The sequence below is a fragment of the Miscanthus floridulus genome, chromosome 14 (assembly GCF_019320115.1).
Source record: "Miscanthus floridulus cultivar M001 chromosome 14, ASM1932011v1, whole genome shotgun sequence".
Lineage (NCBI taxonomy): Eukaryota > Viridiplantae > Streptophyta > Magnoliopsida > Poales > Poaceae > Miscanthus > Miscanthus floridulus.
Genome location: NC_089593.1, coordinates 25,830,340 through 25,852,772, shown reverse-complemented (window position 1 = coordinate 25,852,772; position 22,433 = coordinate 25,830,340). Strand labels below are relative to the sequence as shown.

The 22,433-nt window shown below is 40.7% G+C and overlaps 1 protein-coding gene and 1 pseudogene across 1 annotated transcript; one reads left to right on the top strand and one right to left on the bottom strand.

Annotated features, from left to right (window-relative positions):
• Positions 1-4,778: 4,778 nt before the first annotated feature.
• Positions 4,779-10,356, top strand: LOC136504734 (protein-tyrosine-phosphatase PTP1-like; annotated as a pseudogene).
• Positions 10,357-14,744: 4,388 nt separating this feature from the next.
• LOC136503221 (uncharacterized) lies at positions 14,745-17,317 on the bottom strand. Its single transcript, XM_066498368.1, has 4 exons — positions 17,075-17,317; positions 16,876-16,996; positions 16,629-16,782; positions 14,745-16,158 (listed from the first exon to the last, which is right to left on the bottom strand). Exons 1-4 carry the CDS (start codon positions 17,315-17,317, stop codon positions 16,026-16,028), a joined length of 651 nt encoding a protein of 216 aa, XP_066354465.1. The 3' UTR covers positions 14,745-16,025.
• Positions 17,318-22,433: the final 5,116 nt, after the last annotated feature.

Here is a 22,433-nt window from a genome sequence, read left to right as displayed (position 1 = left end):
CTTTGAGGATAAGCGGGTATACGTGCCCACTCGATGGTTCAGGAGCCATTTTTCTCACTACCTGTTGCTGTTGCACCAACAGTACAAGACATTGTAGTGACAACATCTGTTATTAGTTCTTCGATGGCAACAATAAATGAACATGAGAAACCTATCCTTTAGGATCCTATAGAACAAGTTATCACACATAAGAATGAGCAACAATAGCCCCATATAGAACAAGCGCCAACTAATGAGGCCCCTAGAAGGTCTTAAAGAGCCAGAAAACCAGCCATTCCTGATGACTACGAAGTCTATGAATGTGAAGAATTTCAAATGGAGGGTGATCCCACCTCATTTGAAGAAGCCATGAGAAGCGCTCACTCATCAAAGTGGCTTGAAGCCATGCAAGATGAAATGAGATCAATGAGCACCAATGGTGTTTGGGACTTAGAAAGAATTCCTAAAGGAGCCAAGACAGTAGGCTGTAAATGGATCTACAAAACTAAATATGACTCCAAAGGGAATATGGAAAGATTTAAAGCGCAACTTGTGGCGAAAGGTTTTACGCAAAGAGAAGGAATAGATTATAATGAGACATTTTCTCCAGTCTCATGCAAGGATTCTTTTAGAATCATAATGGCGTTAGTGGTGCATTATGATTTAGAATTACAACAGATGGATGTAAAGACGACTTTTCTTAACGGGGATTTAGATGAGAATGTCTACATGGCACAACCAAAAAGTTTTGTCGTAAAAGGAAAAGAATGTATGGGATGCCGCTTGATGAAATTCATTTATGGATTAAAACAAGCCTCTAGACAGTGGTATTTAAAGTTTGATGGAACGATAAGGAAGTTTGGGTTTAAAGAGAATGTGGAGGACAATTGTATTTATACAAAGTTCAAGAATGGGAAATTTATTTTCCTAATCCTATATGTGGATGGCATCTTGCTCGCTAGTAGTGATGTTAATCTACTACTGGAGACGAAGAAGTTCATGTCCTCAAATTTTGACATCAAAGATCTCGGTGAAGCTTCATTTGTTTTAGGAATAGAGATTCACCAAGATAGAAGAAAGGGGGTTTTAGGATTATCGCAAAAGGCACACTTAAAAAAGGTTCTACAGAAATATAGTATGCATGCGTATAAGCCTTCACCTGCTCCTATAGTCATAGGTGATAGTTTTGGGGAATTCCAATGTCCTAGAAACCAATATGAGATCGATCAAATCAAAGCGGTTCCATATGCTTCAACTGTCGGAAGCTTGCAGTATGCTCAAGTATGTACACATCCTAACTTAGCTTTTGTTACCGGGATACTTGGCAGATATCAGAGTAATCTAGGAATAGAACACTGGAGAATGGTGAAGAAAGCTTTGTGTTATGTGCAAGGCACAAAAGGCCTCATGCTAACGTACAGAAGACCTGATTCCCTACATGTATAGGGGTATTCGGATTCAAATTTTATGGGAGATGTAGATGATAGAAAATCAACATCAGGATATGTATTTACTCTCACAGGAGAAGCTATATTGTAAAAAAGCTCCAAGCAAACCATCACTGCATCGTCCATGATGTATGTCGAGTTTGTAGCTTGTTATGAGGCCACAGGGCAGGTGACCTAGCTAAAGAAATTTATGTCCGGGTTGAAAGTGGTTGACGACATCCATAGACCACTCGAGTTATACTGCGACAATGAACCAGTAGTAACCTATGCTCACAACAATAGGTCAAGTAATGATGCCAAACACATTGACATAAAGTTCTATGTTGTGAAAGACAAAGTCCGGGATCATGCTATTAGTCTTGAGCATGTAAGCACAAAGAAGATGCTTGTGGATCCGCTTACAAAAAGTTTACCACCTAATGTGTTCAGAGAACACTTAGCCAGCATGGGTTTATAGGAAAGCCTATGATTCCTGTACAATAAGGGCCTAGATGAGAATCTATTTCAAAATAGAGGTGTATTGTAGTTGTTAATCCAATGGTACTGACTATTATGACGAGGCACGCTCTATGCGCTAATCTGTGATGGAATAGAAAAAAAAAGATAAGTATTTTAAGCTTAAGACAAAAAGGTGAGATCAAGGGGGAGAATGTTAGGTTGATCTCTCCATCAAGATTGGCCCCAATGGCCAACTTGGGCCTTGATCTCATGCCCTGATCGGAGGCGGCCAATCCTACATGGTTGGTAGGCCCCTGTCGCACTACGCTATATAAATAGTTAGGGGCCAACGGCTCACAGTATGAGGTTCACCATAGCCATAGTACCCCACCGATACAACCCTAACTGATCAAGGGTGCGCAGCAGCGATGGGAAGTGCTGCCACCGTTCTTAACCACCTCACCATAGCTAGGACGTCTACGTCGCCATAGGGGCGCCACAGCTACTCCTACACCATCGCCAACCTCACCACCGACCCCATGTAGGACTCTTCTTCCTCCAAGGTTGATGGTCAGGCATCCCTACCCCTCTCTCTCAATCCCTCTCGTTGTAGTTCGTACTCTATGTCATTTTATTATGAATAGAAGCATGTACACCCACTTATCTATGCCTAGTTGACCCTGGTTTCTGACACATCGATCAGGGTTGGTGCAATTACTTCATCAATCAGAGTCCATAAAAGATGGGATGCACAAAATGCGACACCGACATGGAGGAGTCCCATCCTCCGATGGCCAAGATCCATAAAAGATGGATCGTCGTAAGGTGAGATCGCATCACAAATTTACAACACCGCCGAGCGCCCGCCGATGATGACGATAGGCGATGAGGACCGCTTGTCCGAGCTCTCCGACGACCTTCTCTAGCGCATCCTCTACTTCATCTCCAAGGAGGCTGCTTCCACCAGCGTGCTCTTGCGATGGTGGGGCTTGCTGTGGCGGTCGTCTGGTGTCGGTGTTTTGAGTTACCACCAACGAGTAAATTTCTAATATTGCACATCTAGCTCGGATGGTGTGCTTAGAGGACACGAGGTTTATACTGGTTTAGGCAGAAAGTCCCTACGTCTAGTTCATCGCTGCTGCTCGTGTTACTATCACTGAAGGTTTGTAGTAGGGGGTACAAATAGGCGAGAGAGGGAAAGGATCACAAGTCTCTAGTGAAAGGAGTGAAAGGGTGTTGAGAGCTCAGTTGCTGCTCTTGTGAGTATCTGGATCTGATTGGTTCGGGGTTGGATCGGAGATCCCCTTCATGGGATGCCCTGCTTTCCCTTTTATAGGCTAAGGGAAAGCATGGGTTACAGCGGAGGAAAAGAGAAGAACCGAGAGAGAGAGGAGAGAGAGTCCTCAAAAATCATTGGGTCCTTCTTCATCCTTCATGCGGATCCTGCCGACCCTCTAGATGTCAACAGGGATAGCTCCACGTCATAAGCCCTATTTATCACTGACGCCATGCGCAAGAGTCGTATGCCGGGTCATGGCGTTCCATTTCCATCGTAGGAGATGTTGTGGTGAGCTGACGCGCTTGTCAGCGTTCGTACAGGAGTTAGGAAGAACAACAATGGTATGCTCGACGCTGATCTTGATGTGAATCATTAGGTATGGCCCGTCAAGGCTACGGGTTACATCGGGGCATGTCGGTCTCTTCCTTGGTGTCAGAGTTTTGACCTAGGCCCATTACGCTCAGACCTGGAGTGGTTGGCGGCGACATGGGTCTCCGTCGGGTGAGGCGGAGCCCGCGGCCTTGGGGTCGGGCGAGGCGGAGCCCACCCCCAAAGGTTGGGCGAGGCGGAGTGTAAACCCAAGGGTTAGGCGAGGCGGAGCCCGTGGCCTTAGGGGTCGGGCGAGGTGGAGCCCGTGGCCTCGGGGTTGGGCAAGGTAGAGTGCAAACCCAAGGGTCGAGAGAAGCGGAGCCCATGACCTCAGGGTCGGGCGAGGCAAAGCACGAACCCAAGGGTCAGGCGAGACGGAGCCCGTGGGCTTGGAGTCGGACAAGGCGGAGCCCGCCCCAAAGGTCGGGCGAGGCGGAGCTTACGCACCTAGGGGTATAAAAATCTTATCATATATTAATCAAGTTGAAAATTTTATAAAAATGACGAAACCATCATGAAAACCACTGAGAAGCTATTTAAATGGTTTTGAGAAATAAAAGGGTAAATGTTTGGTCTAAATATAAAATCAGACTTTTTTTTAGCAAAAAAAATATAAAATCAGACTACATCAACCGTTCTCACGTAGTCACGTTCTCACCACTCACGAGAGGCCCAAATCGAGAGAATTCGTGTATGTCCTCTGGGATGAACATGGGCCGGGCCTACCGGCCATTAATGAAGCCTAGCCCCTTGTTTAGATTAGAGTTAGAAATCAGTATTTGATATTATAGCATTTTTGTTTGTATTTGATAATTATTGTCCAAGCATAGTTTAAATAGGCTCAAAAGATTCGTCTCGTAATTTACAATCAAACTGTGTAATTAGTTATTTTTTTATCTATATTTAATACTCCATACATATGTCAAGATTTAATGTGATGAAGAGAGAGTGAAAAAACTTTTAATCTAAACAAGGCCCTAATAGAAAATAAAACAATTCCGTCATTTTCCTCTCTGTAATAAAATATTAAGGGAGGAGAATTTATTCAATTTCTATTCGTTATTTCATTTATTAGACCCAGATCCACGACCACGACGCTACGCCACCACGGTCAACGCCGACGTCTCCGGCGGACCATCGCGCGCCCTCCGCTCCCCTCTACCACCACCGCTGCCGCGACCCCCGCCTCCGGAGCATCCTCGGGTAGCGCTCTGGCTTCCCGCGCCGGCGGACGTCCTGGCGGCGGAGGCGGCGGCCTCCGTGGCATGTTGATGAGGGCGGCCGCCGCCCTTCCTCGCCGATCGCCCCGGCCCCCCAGAGCCGGGGTCCTCCTCCTCCCGGGCTCCTGCCCCCGGAGCCGCCTTCGACCCCTTCGACGTCGATACCAACCCGCCGCCGCGGCCTGAGCTGACGCCGAGCAGATCGGGCTCTGCAGTGACGCGCTCGCGCACTTCGAGGACAAGGGGAAGCGCTGGGATGACTTGTCCAATGAGTACAGAAGCCTCTCGGTATGGATGATTGTCGTTCGATTCTGCTTGTTTTGCTTCGAAGCAAAGCACGGCTGTTGCTATTGGGTTGCTTTAATGTGAAGTATTGGGGATCTGATCGGAGTGTGTTGGTATAGGATGCCGTGTATGGATACTACAATAAGTTAAATGTCTTCGCTAAATTCGACTGCAATACAAGATTTTAATCATGAGTAGTTTTTTCTTATATAAAAATAGTAGAATGTCACTGCTATCAGGCTCGAGATTGATTTCTATCGCTATCTAGAAGAAAACGTTGCGAACGTTTCTTTACTCTAGGGTATTCATAAATGTAAGGTGTATTTTTTCAGGGAAAAGTCCTCATAAGTACATTTTGATTTTTATTAGTTTCTCTTGCTATATGTTATCATTTGCTATGAAATCAACATTATCTTAGAAGACCTTGAGTACAAATCTATTGACACAGCGTTTTTACACTAAACACACAAAATTTTTCAAATTGTTGGTCAAAAGATGCAAGTTCTGACTATTTTTGAATCAAAATATGCCTTACATGATGGACAGCAGGGGTACAATTTCTTGATTTGGGAACCTATATATTTTCCTCCCAGCCATCTATGACAGATATATTTATTCATATCATTGTTTCATTAACCTTCTTGGAGATCATTCTGTAATATGGCCAATTCGCCATATCAACCAACGCCTTCATGATCTGTTGATCGGCTGTTCTTCATTCTGAGAGCCCAGTTTTGGCGTCTTATACAAATGCATGAAGATCTATAGATGTTGTATTGAAAAACAATATAACTCCCATCCTTCAAAACTTTCAGAAACTGTCTTACAGAACACAACAGTTCATATTATTTTTATTCTTTTGAAGCAGACATCATGTTGTATTTATTATATAATATGCTTTGAATTTTTATAGCAGGCTGTTGAATGCTTCTAGTCATGATGAAATCTATGAATTTAAGTATTTAATGTTTCATGGCCACTTTTGCAGGATATTAGACATATGAAAACGATCAGTGTAGCTCATTATCCTGTTAATAGAGAAAAGAACCGATATATTGATGTCTTACCATGTGAGGTTCTCTGCCTGCATTTGTTACCATTGTGATTATTACTCGTGTGCAACAAGCAAGATTCCCTAGAACTAAAAGCATTACAAAGTTGAATTTGATTCCTTTCTTCTTGTGTTTAGTTGATGATACCAGAGTACAGCTAAAATCCTCAGCACGACCTCCAAACAACGATTACATCAACGCAAGCTTTATAAAGGTAAAACTTGTGTGCCGTTTTTTTTATGCATCTCAGGTTGTAGTTTATTCCTGAATCGTGTTTGGGATAATTCAGGAATCAGGAGTAGCTTAAAGTTATGGTGTATGAAACTTGCAGGCTACTGAGGACAACAGAGTTGCAACATTTATTTCTACACAAGGTCCACTGGTGAGGACATTTGGAGATTTTTGGGAAATGATCTATGAATATCAGTGCCCTGCAATTGTCATGCTCACTCAATTCGACAGTATTAAGGTAATAAGTGCTTGCATCACATTACCTCTTTCACAACTTCCTTTAATTGACATGTTGAACAAATAAAGTATTTGTTGTATTAATTAAGGTAATAAAATCTGTCAACTGTCATGCTGGAACTCATAAATGTATAACCTTGTGTACTCACTGGAGGAGCCAGGGCCTGGGCTGCCCAGTCTTGGTTCCAAGCCAAAAAGGCAATGCAAATCCTCTAGACATTGTGCAAATGTCAAAGGTTCAAAATTCAAATGACTTAATCTTGTATTAACACTTGATAAGCCTGGGCCAAGCGTGTTTCTGGCTCGAACCCTTTGTGTGCTTAAGTATAACTGAGATGTGGAACAATAGGGCCATGCAAATTTAATGATAAGTGTGGTAGAATTCCCAATGCAAATTCCAAGTCGTAAATTTAACCATTAGATGTACACCTAACTAATTCTCTAAGCTGAACAACACACCTCTAACTTTAACACAGTTTCATTGCATATTTAAGCACTGCTATGAACAGTACTATAATAAGCATGCATACCATATGAGATCTTAAGTATAAGTTGCCTTTAAACGATGATAAAGGCAGAAAACTTAATGCAAGTTTAGAATTTTTTTGGAAGAAAAACATTAGATGCAAGCTCATGAATTATTTGTTTTGCTTTTCTCCTTTTAGTTTGGTATCCTGTTTCATGCTGTGCTTTGGATATTGTGCTTCTGTTGAGCTAACGTTGTGTTGTTGTTTTGCTTTTCTCCTTTTAGTTTGGCATCCTGTTTCATGCTGTTCTTTGGATATTGTGCTTCTGTTGAGATGTTGTGTTGTAACCAGTCCTTGTGTACATTTAGACCTATTACTTATTTTGATGATGGGATTTCATGGTCTTTCATTCAAAAGAAAATATAATCCAGATTTTCCTAAGTGCTCTCATCACTCACAAATAGTGAATCTAAGTGGTACAGTCCTCCTCGATTGATTATACTCCCACCGTTCGTTTTTATTGTACATGTATTACACTCGAAAACATATTCGCTATAGATCTTCGCAAGTGCGGAGCTGTTTTTTTCTCGAGCAACGGCGCATGGCCATTCGCAGGGCTGTGGCCAAGTAAATGATTGTCGCATGACGTTGCCCTTTCACCTCCTTTGCCCTCAGCTCCATCGTTCGTTCGCCTTCCTTCTACCACTGCTGGCCCTGCTGATCAAAACCCAAGAAGCTAACTGACTAACAGAAGCGTCTTTGTGCCAGATAATGATAGAGTTAATGCACTGGTGGAAGTATGACGTTCCTTGGTCTCCGTGTCTTCCCCAAATACACAAAAACTAGATGAACGGAGGGAGTAATGTTTTGTAGTGAGTAGTACAGATCGTAGATGAACGGAGGGAGTAATGTTTTGTAGTGAGTAGTATAATATCCTATAAGTTGATTGCAGTGTTATCAAGTCATCTGATTAATCGCGATTAAGCTGACTGATCTGTCCCATGACTCCGATTACATCCACTGACGACTCCGATTCTCTGCCTTGCTCTAGCTCTGCTGCTCTAGCTCTACTGCTGCTGTTCTTGCCTCATGTTCTACTGCTGCTGCTCTCTGCTTAGTGCTTACATACACCTGTGTGGCTGTGTGATGTATGCGCATATGTGGATATGCGGCCAACTGGCCATCAAATCTCACAAGAATCTGTGCCCTAGTGCTTTTAGACTCTTCACGCTTGCTTTATACTATATAGTATATCGGTCCTGGAAGATACAGGACAGCTATATGGATGACTAGGACTGACTAGGCTCGACTAATCGAGCTGGTCTACGACTAATCGTGATTACTCACCTGGTCGGTCCCATGGTGACTAGGGTCGACTAGACAATTTGATAACATTGGTTGATTGTTGGCACTGGTGATCAAGTAACATGATCCCATAAGTTACTTTTTCAGGAGCAAAACGGCTGACAGGTGATTTTTATAAAGCTTCTCTAGACTTGTACAAGTATCTGACGTGATTAGGCGTTGTTTGGTATTGGAGTCCTGGGTCGTTGGTTTTGCCAGAGTAATAGGTAATGATGATGAACTTTCAACCGTAGGAAGATCCACTGGTTTTCACTGTGCTATATACATATATGCTTTGAAACACAAATATTTGATCTGGCCTGTTGATGAAATTATGTTTAATTAATGACAGTGTGATGAATATCTTCCACGGGAAGTGGACGACGAACATATGGGAATTATGATATCAAGGTTATGAAGACAAGAACAGATAGCCACCATTTACAGTTGCGTGTTGTCAAGGTGCAAAACAATGAGGTAAAGAAATTGGAAAGACATCCATGTGTGTGTTACTTCATTGTTCCTTGTATTCATCTCACTAAGGACTTCTTTCTATTAAAGAAAAAAATGCACACATGGACGTCAGTTTTCTTATTTGGTTTCTTCAATCTATTAGTCTTTTCAGCAATAGATAAAATTTATTCCAAAACTTAGTATTCATTCTCTCCTAGGAGTCTGATCATGTTAAGTTTTGTTGTATTAGATCTCCTAGGTGGCACATGACACCCTTTCTTTTTATTTATGAATTCTCTGCTCTATTGTTGAAATATAATTGTATTGTTAACCCAAGGTTCTTACAAAGATATCAGTTATTCATGGATTTATTATAACATTGTTTAGTGATGGTTTAAATGATTAAATTTTGTGATAATGAAGATCACAGTTTGGTCACATGTGACAAAGGATGTGGCATCATCACTGGTAGATGTCATACTTATTGTACCTTTTGAGTGGTGGTTGAAAATCTGTATTACTTCTTATTAGCCCTGTACATCTATAGGTATTTCATGACTAAAGGTTATTCTGACTGTAAATTTCATAATGTAGTCAGGCAAGGTTCATTTTGTACTCCATTTAGCATATCCTGATTGGCCCGACCATGGAGTGCCAACTAATACTGATGCTGTACGGCAAATCTGGAAACGACTGCATCACATTCCAACGGAACATCCTATAGTTATCCATTGCAGGTTTCCTTCAGCTCAGCTATGTCACCTGCACGTGCATTTTATTCTATTAACACTGTTATTGTATCTTTCTGCAGTGCAGGTATAGGAAGAACTGGTGCTTACATCACAATCCATAATACAATTGAACGAATTCTCCTTGGAGATAAAAGCTCTTATGATCTTGTCAAAACTGTAAAGAATTTTAGATCCCAACGACCTGGAATGGTCCAAACGGAGGTAAGTTGTGCTTTATTTTAATTTCATTTTTACTCATGTGACGTATTGTTGGTGCTCTTGTTGGGTTCCATCTCTAGCCTACTGCCTACCCCAAGTCCCCAACTGCTTGAGACTAAAAGGCTTGCTGTTGTTTGTTGATTGTGCGGTCTGTTTCAGACTTTCACCTAAAAGATATCACATGCCCAGCATAATTTCAGCACATGAAATATAGCCTTGTACAATTTGCAAAACAGTTATCAGTAGTTTCAAATGGACCTTTTCATCATAAAGTTACAGTACAAGTGATGTTCTATATAAATGTGTGCATGGGCTACATACTATTTTGATGTTCTAAAAATAGCATATTTCTACTCCTCAGGAACAATACAAGTTCTGCTACCGGGCCATTGCTGACGAGCTGAAAGGCCTGCTAAATTCATGTCATTGAGGTGGGTCACCCGAGACGGACAGCAATATCGTTAGCTAGCATGTATTACAGTCTTTTTAGACATTTATATGCAATGGTTAAGCAATTCATAAGCCTCACTTTATTTTTTAGCTGTAGGAAGATCTGCAGTGCTGTTGGTTGGTTATTCCGGTCACAGTTGATCAAATACACGCATTTGCACATGTGCCATTTTTTGTGTGCATCTCTTGATAATGGATCGGCTGCATCAAGATCACGATGGCACCACGATTCCAATATGAACTCCACTATATTGTTACCACCACCTGCTCGAGTGTAAAGAACCAGAGGAAGTTCTGAATTTATGGCAGCTTGGCATCAGTAATTTCAAAGCAGTGTGTCATTCTTCCACATGCCTATACGGAACTATGTTAGACGACCGCAATATATTGTTGCTCCTACCAAGTACCAACTTGAACTACGTCATAGTAAATTGATCAATTACATCCATTACGTCAAAATCTAAGGTAGAAACGTGAGATAAGTGAGATAAGAGACGAGCATTTGTTGTGGGTCATGACAACAAATCCAGTGACAGCAGGAAAATGCAATCACTTGTGTAAGGCTCTTCACCTGTGTTACTGTGTAGGAAAGGGGAGGCAACAGAACCAAGCGTCAGCCTGTACGTTTGGCTGTGGCTTGTCGTAAACGATCGTAAATTTTCAGCCGGAACAGTATTTTTCTCTCACACAAATCAGCCAGCAGTACTTCTTCACGAATCAGCAACGAAACGAACCAGCCAACCGAACATGCTTGTTCGTTTGGCCGTGAGGGGTCCAAACTCAGTAACTCAACGTGACGAAATAAGTAATGTGCTGAACTGATTTAGCACCGCATATCAGTATGAAATAACAAGGCTTATAATAGGACCAATGCAACAGAAAAGAAAATGCAATAATCAATGTGATGTGCTGATTTAACAAAGCAAATCTTGAAAAACAGCATATATAGTGGTGCTGTATACTAGTGTAAAGATTTTCCCAAGCAAACTAGGTGCTGTATACTAGAGTAGGTCTAAAAAAAGTACTGACAAAAGACTTCATATTCAAACAAAAACTTCAAAACTCAAAGTTCAGAGTCCACGAAATGATGCGCTCATTTTGGAAGTCGGAAAGCTTGACCTGATTCGAACTGATTCAAGTATGTGGCAGTGCAAGATACATGTGCACACCAAGTAAGAATGACAAAGAGACACGCTAGCTTCAAATACTCAAGCAAAGATGAATGCACGATTGTTGCTTTGCTATTACGGTACTACCAAGGGGGGGGGGGGGGGGGGGGGGGTGGAAATCCATAGGAAAATTGACATCTGTAACAGAAGTTCCTCTATACCCTATGAGGTGCAGCCAACCAAAAGAGAAAATTAACAAACACCCTTGTATCTCCCCTGTTTATCTTATCACCAACAATTTGCTCCGACCAAAGTTAAATTAGTTACCCTGGACGACTTACACCTGATGCCTTTACCTATCCTGGCACGAAATGTCGATCACTGTAGTTAATTTAGTTTTAGAAGAAACGTTCAGATCATGCTTACAACAAAAGCAAGACTATATAGAAAAAATCAATGTAAATTAAATTGCAGATGCAATACTAGCAGCTACAGCTGAATACACACACAAGCAGTCCGAGACAATCTGAGAAAGGATCATTACTAACAAATAAAACAGAATAGAATGCCCTAGCAAAGAGATTGACCATGCAATGAAATGATTAGCTAATTAATTACTTAAAACCAAAAAAAAACATGATCAGTTTGCGCAAGGAAACTACTTGTTCTGTTAGAACTACAAGTGAAAAGAGTAAACTGTAAACTAGAGGGAATTTGGCATGCTGCAATTTAATTTACATTGTGCAAACTGAATAGAGTAATAAACTGCAGAGGATAGGGAATTTATTAATGGAACTACCACTAATTCAGATAAAACCACCAAACAAACAAAGTATCCTTTTTCTTAGCAGAATTAATTTCTAAAGATGATGCAAGACCTGGTAATTTGATAACATCTGCCTCTACACTAACCTTCGGTCTAGGCAACTAGTACCCCACAATGTTTGTAGCGGCTGCTATAGCGACCACAATAGCGGTCAGCCCCTTACCACTACCGCTATGACGTAACGGCTTGGATATAGCGGTTTGGAACTTAGCACCCGCTATTTGACGCATCAAGCTACTATAGCGGCCAAGTCCAGAACAAAACTAGTTCATTCTTAATTTAAGATATATTTGGTCGACAATCAACTCTTCGAATAGAATTAAATATATATTTATACTATTTCAGTTATATGTTTATTAGTCTATCATTTTATTTGTATTTAGTTGATTTGTTAATGCATAAGAAAGTCATTTTTTAAGGTATACATATAACTCAATTATATGAGATTATGGGACAATGTTATTGGAACTTAGCGTCCACTATAGCGCCCGCTATCTGCAACCCACGATGTAGAAGTCAATCCGCTATAGACCTGCCATCCGCTATTTATTACCTTGTTGCCAAATGCATCTTCAGCCGAGGAGGGATGCCCTCCCACACGTGAGTCTCATTCCATGGATGACCGGGATTGCTCTCCATTCCACGCCTAACCATAGGTTGCCAAACGAAGCCTAAAAGGGAATTGTGATCTATAAACTATTTTAGAATCTTGTCTGATGTTGTTGCAAGATGAGTTTTTTTTAATATTTTATACACTTTCATAGGTTGCCAAACGAAGCCTAAAAGGGATTTGTGATCTGTAAACTATTTTACAATCTTGTTTGATGTTGTTGCAAGATGAGTTTTTTTTTGTATTTTATACACTTTTGGATTGTTAATTTGAGCAGTTGTTCTTTCATCATGTACCGGGGATGGGGATCCCCGTTGGGTATGTATTCCCCGCAGGGAACGAGGATGGGAAGAAAATGTCCCCCATGAGTCTTAGCGGGGTTGGGGATGGGAAAATTTTCACCCCGCGCGGACGGGGATGGGGTGGCCGTACCCGTTGCCATCTCTACTCAAGGCGGCTAAGCTGAATACAGAGAGAATTTCGGATCAAAGGAGAAACTGTGAAAGGGAGTATTGCAAATTACCATAGTTGGCGAGAGGCAACAAGAAACTCGGTACAACTTCAACCTTGAATGGTGGGTGCCTTGCGTTCAGTCTTTGCCTACTCAAAACACTTGGAAAACAAAAAATGCAGGTACCCATGGGAACTGCTTGATGATGCTGGACATAACAAGAGCAGTAGGGACCAGGAAAGCCTGATTGATAGTACAAAATAGGACAACAAACCACCTTTATTCTCAGTTTCAGCACAATCTTTTTCTAATGTACTGTCAGGTTCCTTCAACAGGATCCCTGTAGTAACAACTCTTCAAAAAATGTTGGCATTATATCGTCTCCCCAATTGCCACTATTGTTTCCTAAAGCCAAAGAGGTGTATTCGTCCACTGAGTTAGCACTTAGCACAACGAATTCAGTTATGCTATAGTTCACTCGAACAAAAAAGTTTAAATCCATGAACACCATTTCAAAAAATAAACGAATTTAAACATACATTGCAGTTAATCAACCAGACATGGTGATACACAAAAGGGGCAGACCCAGTGCCGGAGGCTCCCACATGAGTGGGGTCTTGGGAAGGGAAAACCTGAGGCAAGCCTTCCCCCGCAAAATCTACGGAGAGGCTACTTCGAACACGCGAGCTGGTGACTCAGTGAGACAGCTCTCACCACTGCACCAGGCCTGCCCTTCAGACATGGTGATACACAACAAAATGGAAATTAAACTAAATGTTTGCATTCCCACAAATACACTTCCACGATTGCTCTTGGTACTGCATGTTCCAAATGGAATCAGGCTAGTAAGCTAGTTACTAAAACTGAAATTAATAGCATTGAATAAATTCTGCATATAAAAGGTGGAGAATACAAGAAACCATTCCCTCTTAATAGGCATGGCCACATAATAAATCTCATATTAAAATATAAGGTCAGCTGAATTCAAAGGCAATCAGTGCTCCTCTGTCACAACACTTCAAATGGTGTTTCAAAACTCACTGTTCGGTATTCGCTTATCTTAATCCTTAAGAACCCGAATTTCAAGAAAATTCTACTTCAATCTTTAACAACTATTCACGTGCCTGAACCTTGATTGTTTCTGCTAGGTTTCAACTCTAGCCTACCCCAACTTGTTTGGGACTTAAAGGCTTTGTTGTTGTTGTTGTTGTGCAGCCAGCTGACCAAAAAATGTTGATCCTACAGATTCCATCATGCCAGTCAATGGTTAATTAGCCAAAGCCATCAGTAAGTGGTTTCTTCAATGAGATTCCCTGAAGTAACCACACTTTCAAATGCCAGCCATATCCATAATTGCCCATTGCTGTTTGTTAAAGCCAAAACGCTAGCATGCCTCACTGTTTGCAAAACAACCAGACAATGGTATCACCACCAGACCCATATCAATATCATTTCAAATAGCTAAGAAATTTGACCAAGATCTGCGGTTAGCAACAAAAAAAATGCAGGTACATCATAATAAAACCACACATTGCATTGCCACAAATATAATAACAAGTTGCTCCAAGTGCACTCAGAATAGTTACTAAATTAGGAATTATACAGCACCAAACAAGTGGAATAACAAAGGCAGATAAACAAGAAAACATAAAGACTCTTAACAGGTAGTCTACTTTCCAATTCATTACATCCAGAATTACTAGTAACGTCTAAGACTTGTACCCATCCAACATAATAAATAGAAGATAGGATATATTGAAAGCATGGTTCAAAGGCACGAAGGCCTCATCTGCCATGCTGCTGAAACCAATGCTTGAAATTTCAATCTTCTTGTCAAGAAGCTTCAGAAGCACATGTCTGCGAAGATGATGCATCACTGATATTGCCTGATGTAGCCAGCTAATTGACCAAAGCATTGATAGCAGCTCATATAAATTGTGGATGGCAGATTGACACAAACATATTTCCACCTCAACAGCACCGAAACCCTCTTGAATCACCAAACAAAGCTAATCGCAACAACAAGTGGTTCCTCCATCATGAAACTCCCTAAAATAATTTAGTTTACCAGCTCCTTCTGAAGAAATCAATGCCAAATTTGGACCTTGTATTGAATGTCGTGAGCATTTCTAGCTGAGACTAGATGATGGTAATGCCCCTGAGTACAACGGAACATATGGGAAAAATTTACAATGCACATCTTCTGTTGGTAGAAACTCAAAATAGGGCACTTCTAGAGTACAGATGACATGCACATCCCTGTGTTTTATATCATAGGACACCAGTCTTTTCTTTAACCAATCATAGAAGAAGATCAAATCGCTGTCTGGATGAAACGCAGCTGTGTACAGCTTGTTCGGCTGGCTTTAAGCCGGCCGGCTGGCTGGTTCTGACCCTCACAAAATCACTGTTCACGTCCTGCTAGAACAGTATTTTTCTCTCACAACAATCAGCCGGAACAGTATTTTTCAGTCCTGCCAAACAAGCCCATAGTAGTCCCATACCCTTCCTGGCATTCTTGGTCCAAATAGATCTGGCTTGTTGATGCTTTGTTTAAAGATCCAAATCCACTCCTCACTGTCATGATCCTCAAGAACATAGATTGACATGGCATCACTTGAGTCGAGATTGCTATCAACATAAAGTAAGCGGCCCTGAGAATGAGACAGAAGAACCAGAACCACCACCATTTTCCCTCACTCGGGAGATCCTCCATGTCTGGCCCTCTGTGTTCACCAACACGACAGAATTGCGTATCATGCAGAAATGCAGGAAGCCTTTGAAATAGGTCATTTGGCCAGTGTATTGGACATATTCTATGTCATGGTCAAATGGGGCTTCTCTGAGAACCCATCTTCCCGTTTGGGACGAGTAGAGTGTTCGACTGGACTGAAATTTTACTGTTCATGCTGGGAACACTGTTTATGCTGGAATGTTGTGACAGAGAAACACTGCTCCGACTGGAAAAATAAGCCGAACAAGCCGAAATTCAGTCAAGCCGAACACTCCACTACCCAGACGATGAATTCGTAATGATCCAACTGCTGCACCAGCTAAAACACATGGAAATGCGGGGAGATGGACGGATCGAAGCCTAGTGCTGGTGTCTATGGGTAGACTGACACCGTCATAATAGTCAATAAGACCTGGGGCGCGGCTTGGTTGGGGTAAGGTAACCCACTCCCCGGGGGATATCTAACTATTTGCCACTCTTACGGTGGCTGCCTCTCCGTTTGCCAACTTTATCGTGCAAATTACAAAATTGCTCGAGAAAACAGTAACTTTACTAATATTTTGCCATTTTCGCTGACGTGGCACGCCACTTCAGCGTGCCAGCATAGAACTTGACGTCCCCGTCTGCCCAGCTAAATGATGCTAGCAGCTCCCGTCGGTCCCCATCTCTTTGCTAGTGGAGCCCAGTTATCAGTACCTTCTTTTTGCGCGTGAGGAAGCAGTCGAAGGTGCCGGCCGAGGCGTCGCTGTTCCCCTGGGGAAGTAGTAGACGAGGCTCCCCCGCTGCGGCAAGCACACCAGGGGCCCCGCGCACGCGTGCCACAGCTCGGAGTTGATCATCTTCTTCGCACCTGACGGAAAGCAAGCACCGGGAAGAAAGAACTCGCATCACGCTAAAACGCGTCGAAGAAATGCAGAATTCTGCATGAGCAAGCGACACTCACCCTGCGTCTCTCCCATGAGCTGCATTTCATCGAGCAGCGCCGCCGCGTTCCACAGCACACCCGACATGGCCTTCTCCTGCGAGGACGCCATCATCTCCAGAGGCGCCGCACCAGACCGAAGCTGAAAAAAGAAAACTGTGGTTATTTATCGCTGGGATTGGGGGGCATTGGAGAGTTTGAGAGTCGATTGCTTGCTCACCTCTTGTGCTGTCGGGAAGGATAATAGCCCCGCCGCGGCGGACTCCTCGCTGCGGATCCCAATCAACCGTCGCCAGAGAAGATGACGGATGGGAGGGCCGGGGAGGAACACTGGAGCCGGCGACCGAGCGAGCCCGGGCGGTGAGGCGTGTTCGTGTGTCAGGCGTCCACTGAAACGTGCGGCCACCGTTTTGTTGGTCCACCTGTCAGATCTCTCTCCCTCTGTGTCTCTCCATGGGTCCATGTCTGCGAGAGATTTAACGAAAGGTTCCTATGACCGTCTCGGGCCACCTCTACCCAAAATATAAGATATTCTCTGCGTAAGAAGCGCTACGAGTAAAGAGTTTAATATTTATTTTACCATAACTAGATTAAAAAAGAATTATTTCTGTAAATAGATCTTTAAAAGAGAATGAATACTTAAATTTAGGTTATACCTCTTTTAACATCTAAAATAGATTTTTTATATAGATACTCTATTAAAAATTATATGTATTTTTAAAGACTCATTTTAGATTTAGGTGTTCCGATAGATCTCCGGTTTAAGACAGCCTAAGGCCAGTGTCTGGGTTTGGGTCTATCTACCTGGCTGCCGGGTGTTTCGAGGGCAGGTAACGCTCGAGTGAGAGAGACCCACCTGACACTCGATTGGAATGAAAAGATAGAATCGAGTGATTCTTTTGGTAGCAACACACGACTTCATGACCGGTGGATCCAAATCAAATGAACCAAAAAAAATTATCCAAGTAATACAAAAATATAACACAAACAAATCAAAAAAATAGCCAGATTATTTCTATAAAAGCCAATTGGAAAATTTCAAAGAGAAACCAAATAAAACATACAGAAAATAAAAAAACCAAAAAAATATCCAAATAATCTAAAAATTTTAAACAAACAAAAAAAATAACCAAATTATTTCTATGAAAACCAAATTAAAAATTTTCAAAGGAGAAGCAAATAAAACATATAGAAAATAAAATAAAATAAAAACAAAAAAGATCATATAACGGTTCAAATAATTCTGATCATTCTTATTTACGAATAATCATTTTACACCAATTAAACATAGAATTTATGCTTAAATAGAAGTAGTAAAGTAGGGTTGTAATTTGCTACACTGAACAATTGAGGCTTTGTTTAGTTGGTGATTTTTTTTAAATAGTACTGTAGCACTTTCGTTGTTATTTGGCAATTAGTGTCCAATCATAGTCTAATTAGGCTTAAAAGATTCGTCTCGTGAATTTCGTCTAAACTGTGTAATTAGTTTTATTTTTTATTTATATTTAATACTTCATGCATACGTCCAAAGATTCGATGTGACGAGAAATCTTGAAAAAATTTTGTAAAATTTTGAGAAACTAAACAGCACCTGATTATAGGGGCGAGATGATTGACAGAACGGGTCACATGCTTCTGCATGCACCTGACCACCTACGTACTCCCTCCGTCCCATTGAGTTTGTCGTTGGAAAACCGTGCCCCCCTCACAATCCCGCTTCCCGAGCGACAAACTCAATGAGACGGAGGGAGTACAGCACAAACACAGCCACGCAGCCCCCTGGTCCCCACAGCAGGCGCACACCATCTCAGCGCGTGTTTAGGTTTCCACCCCAAATTCAAAGAAAGTATTACAGTAGTCGTCACATCGAATATTGCGATATATATATGGAGCATTAAATGTAGACGAAAAAAAACTAATTATACAGTTTGGTTGAAAATTGCGAGACGAACGTTTTGAACCTAATTAGTCCATGATTAAATACTATTTATCAAATAAAAATGAAAGTGTTACAATAGCCAAATTTCCGACTTTCACCTAACTAAACACGCCCTCACTTGCACCACACCACCCTGGTCCCCACAGCAGGCCATCGCCTCCGTTCGGATGCTACATCTGACGGCACACAAATCGAGTGACACAACGTCGAGAATTGTTCGAGCGAGAAATAGATTTAGCGCTGGGTTTATCACGTGTTGAAACTCTCATGAAATAGGTTTCATAAATACAATTTTTAAATAAACAAATTTTATCTTTATGAAACGTGTTTCATCACATGAAATTTTTATTTTTGATCGAACAGGAAGGGGAGTTCCCTACCTATATTTTTTCCTTTTTCAATTAAATAAAAGAATGGTATGTACAAGACGAAAAAGATACAAGGCATCTAGGCCCAAAAAAGAAGAAGCAAGTACGTCATGTATGGCTATCTCTCCACAATTTGAGTTGGTTTCGTATCCTAGGCTTGGCTTTGATACACACATAGCCAAGTTCAGCCTTGAAATACCTCTTCCATGCAGGTTCATTGTCAAATATAACTCAATTTCAGACTAGTCAGATGCTCTAAACAGGCAATAATGAAGATCTCTTTGAAGATACTACTCCCAAAAACCTCTCCGGCTTCTATGACCATATCTAGTGGCTGAGAGTTCAGGTTCCAGTTGATAGAGATCGAGTTCCAGTTCCAGCAAGCTTGACTGAATTGGCATTCAAAAAAGAGATGGAAGCATATTTCTTCTTGATCAGTGGTACATAGGACACAACTGTAGTCTTCTAGACATCTATTTTTTCTCCTCAGCAGATTTTCTGGTGTCTGTCTCTAAGTAGCAACCATAAGAAGAATTTGTGCTTGCCTAAGTTGCTAGAAGCCCAATCATATCTCTTCGTTTAAACTATGCAATGTCAGTTTATTTAATATTCATGAAACTCACGCTAAGACTAGCCTTAAGGTAGGTATGAAAATGCATGCATGGATATCCGAATTACTCAAATCGTATTCACTAAAACTTATAATATAGATACTTGTATTTGTATTCGTTTTTAATATAGATGCTAAATGGATGTATCTGAATTTCCTTTGTGTTGCTTTTCTCTATCCAATTTTAATCCGTATTCGAAAATATCCGACAACATCTATCCGTGAAGATATGCTACTAAGTGGAACTATCTAAAAACTATTCCAAAACTAATGACTAATAATATTGATTTTGTAGTCAAAGTAATATGTACCATTCAAATTATTTAATGTAATGAGTAGTAATATTAATTATATATAAATTAAACTTTAATTAATTTTTATATAACTAGTTATTATATTAATTTAATATGAGTGATTATGCTAATTTTAGTTAATATGACCAATGATATATAATATGTAACATTACAACTATTTGGAAATAATGACTAATAATATTAATTCATTAATAAAGATATATAAAAAATAATTATTTTTATGATTAATGATATTAATTTAATCTGGCTAATTACGTTAACTTCAGTTGTTATGACAAACGATATATAATGTAGTTTTAAATAGTTAGCGGTCAACCTTAAAACAAGTATTTAACGGTTGTGTCCATGGGTAACTAGTAACCCGTGTTTTATCTTAAATACTAGTAATGACACATAATTAATATAACTATTGATTCATAATTCATATAGTTAATATGATTGTTGATATATAGTTAACATTATAATTAGTATGATAGAATTAGTATACTTATTATATTTCGATATCTCATTAATTTGTTTCCTAAATTGGTTGGATATTTGTAGACAACAGAGCTAAATGGATATCTCAATGCGAATCCATATCTAAGCTATCCGTTTTGCATTAATGTTTGGGATACTCGTATCAGTATCTCTATTCGACAAAATATATGGTAAATAATGACATTCATATCATATTCGTTTCCCCTTACCTACCTAAGGGCGTCCTCAACTGAGAGTTCCAATCTAGCTAGATACAGATGTGGAGGTGGGAAACAACCAAGCAACATAAACAATTTTTTTTTCTTCTCGATTCCTGTTCACTTGAACTTATCAACCTGCCTTATCAGCCAACGAACAGTACTTTTCAGTCTGACTGTTCAGCGAAGCGACAAATGGGAGAAACTTTTAGCTTGTTTCCAGGTGTGTCTACTAACAAAGAGGAAATTCAATCGGTGCTGGCAGAAATTTCGCATCAAGAGAGATATTGCCGTCATTATTCAGAGGCGACCAGAAGCTCTTGGAAAACAAAATGCAGGCATCATGGGAACTTGTTTCATGACGCTGAACATAACAAAAGCAGCAAGGAGGTCTGAGATAAAATAGGATACCTCTATTCTCAGCTTCAACACAATCTTTTTTTAATCGATTAATAACAGGTCAAATACATAGGTTCCTTCAGCAAGATCCCTATAGTAAACACTCTTCAAAACGTTGGTGTTACATGGTCTCCACAATTTCCACTATTGTTTCCTAAGACAAAAGAGGGTCATTCATCCACTGTGTTAGCACAAAGAATTCAGTTATGCTCACACAGCTGATCCTTAACCAGACAGTTCACTCGAACTCGATAGCTGCACCACACACCCTTAGTGATATTACTGCCTGATGCAGCTGGTAGTTCACTCAAACTCGATAGCTTCACCACACATCCTTAAAGACATTACTGCTTGATACAGCCAGCTGATCACAAAAACTTGATCCTTCAGATGTCATCACACCAGTCAATGGTTAATTAGCGAAAGCCATACAAGTGGCCTCCTCAATAAGATCCCCAGAAGTAACCACACTTTCAAATGCCAGTAATCCTCTCTTGGCCAATGCTATTTGCTAAAGCCAAAATGCTGGCATGAATCAGCTGATTATCATAGTGCACAGAATTATGCTCCCATGGTCCACTCATTGCAAAACCACCAGATAATTCACTGTTCCCTCTACATGTACTGCATTTCTAACTTGGTCACATCCAGAACTAGCTAAGTAATTTGAACCATCTAAATCCATCAATGTCATTTCAAACAGCTAAGTAATTTGACCAAGATTTGCGGTTAGCAACCAGAAATGCCTCTACATCATAATAAAATCATATATTGCATTGCCACAAATATAGTAACAAGATTAGTCCTACTAATTGTTTCAAGTGCGCTCAGAATAGTTACTAAAATAGGAATCATACAGCACTGAAAAACAAAGGGAGATAAACAAGAAAACTTAAGACTCTTAACAAGTAGCCTGCTTTCTAATTCCTTACATCCAGAATTACTAGTAACTTCTGAGACTTGTACCCTTCCAACACAGTAAATATATGAGATAGGCTTTTAGGCTGTGAAGCATTTCTAGTTGAGAGTAGATGATGGTAATGCCCCTGCGTATGATGGAACATATGGTAAAAAGTTGCGATACACATTATCTGTTTCTTGAAACTCAAAACAGAGCACTTCTAGAGTGTAGATAACATACACATCCCTGTGTTCATATGATAGGACACCGGTCTTTTCTGAAACCAATCTTAGAAGAAAATCAAATCACTGTCTAGATGAAATGCAGTTGTATAGTAGTCCCATCCCCTTCCTAACATTCTTGATCCAAAT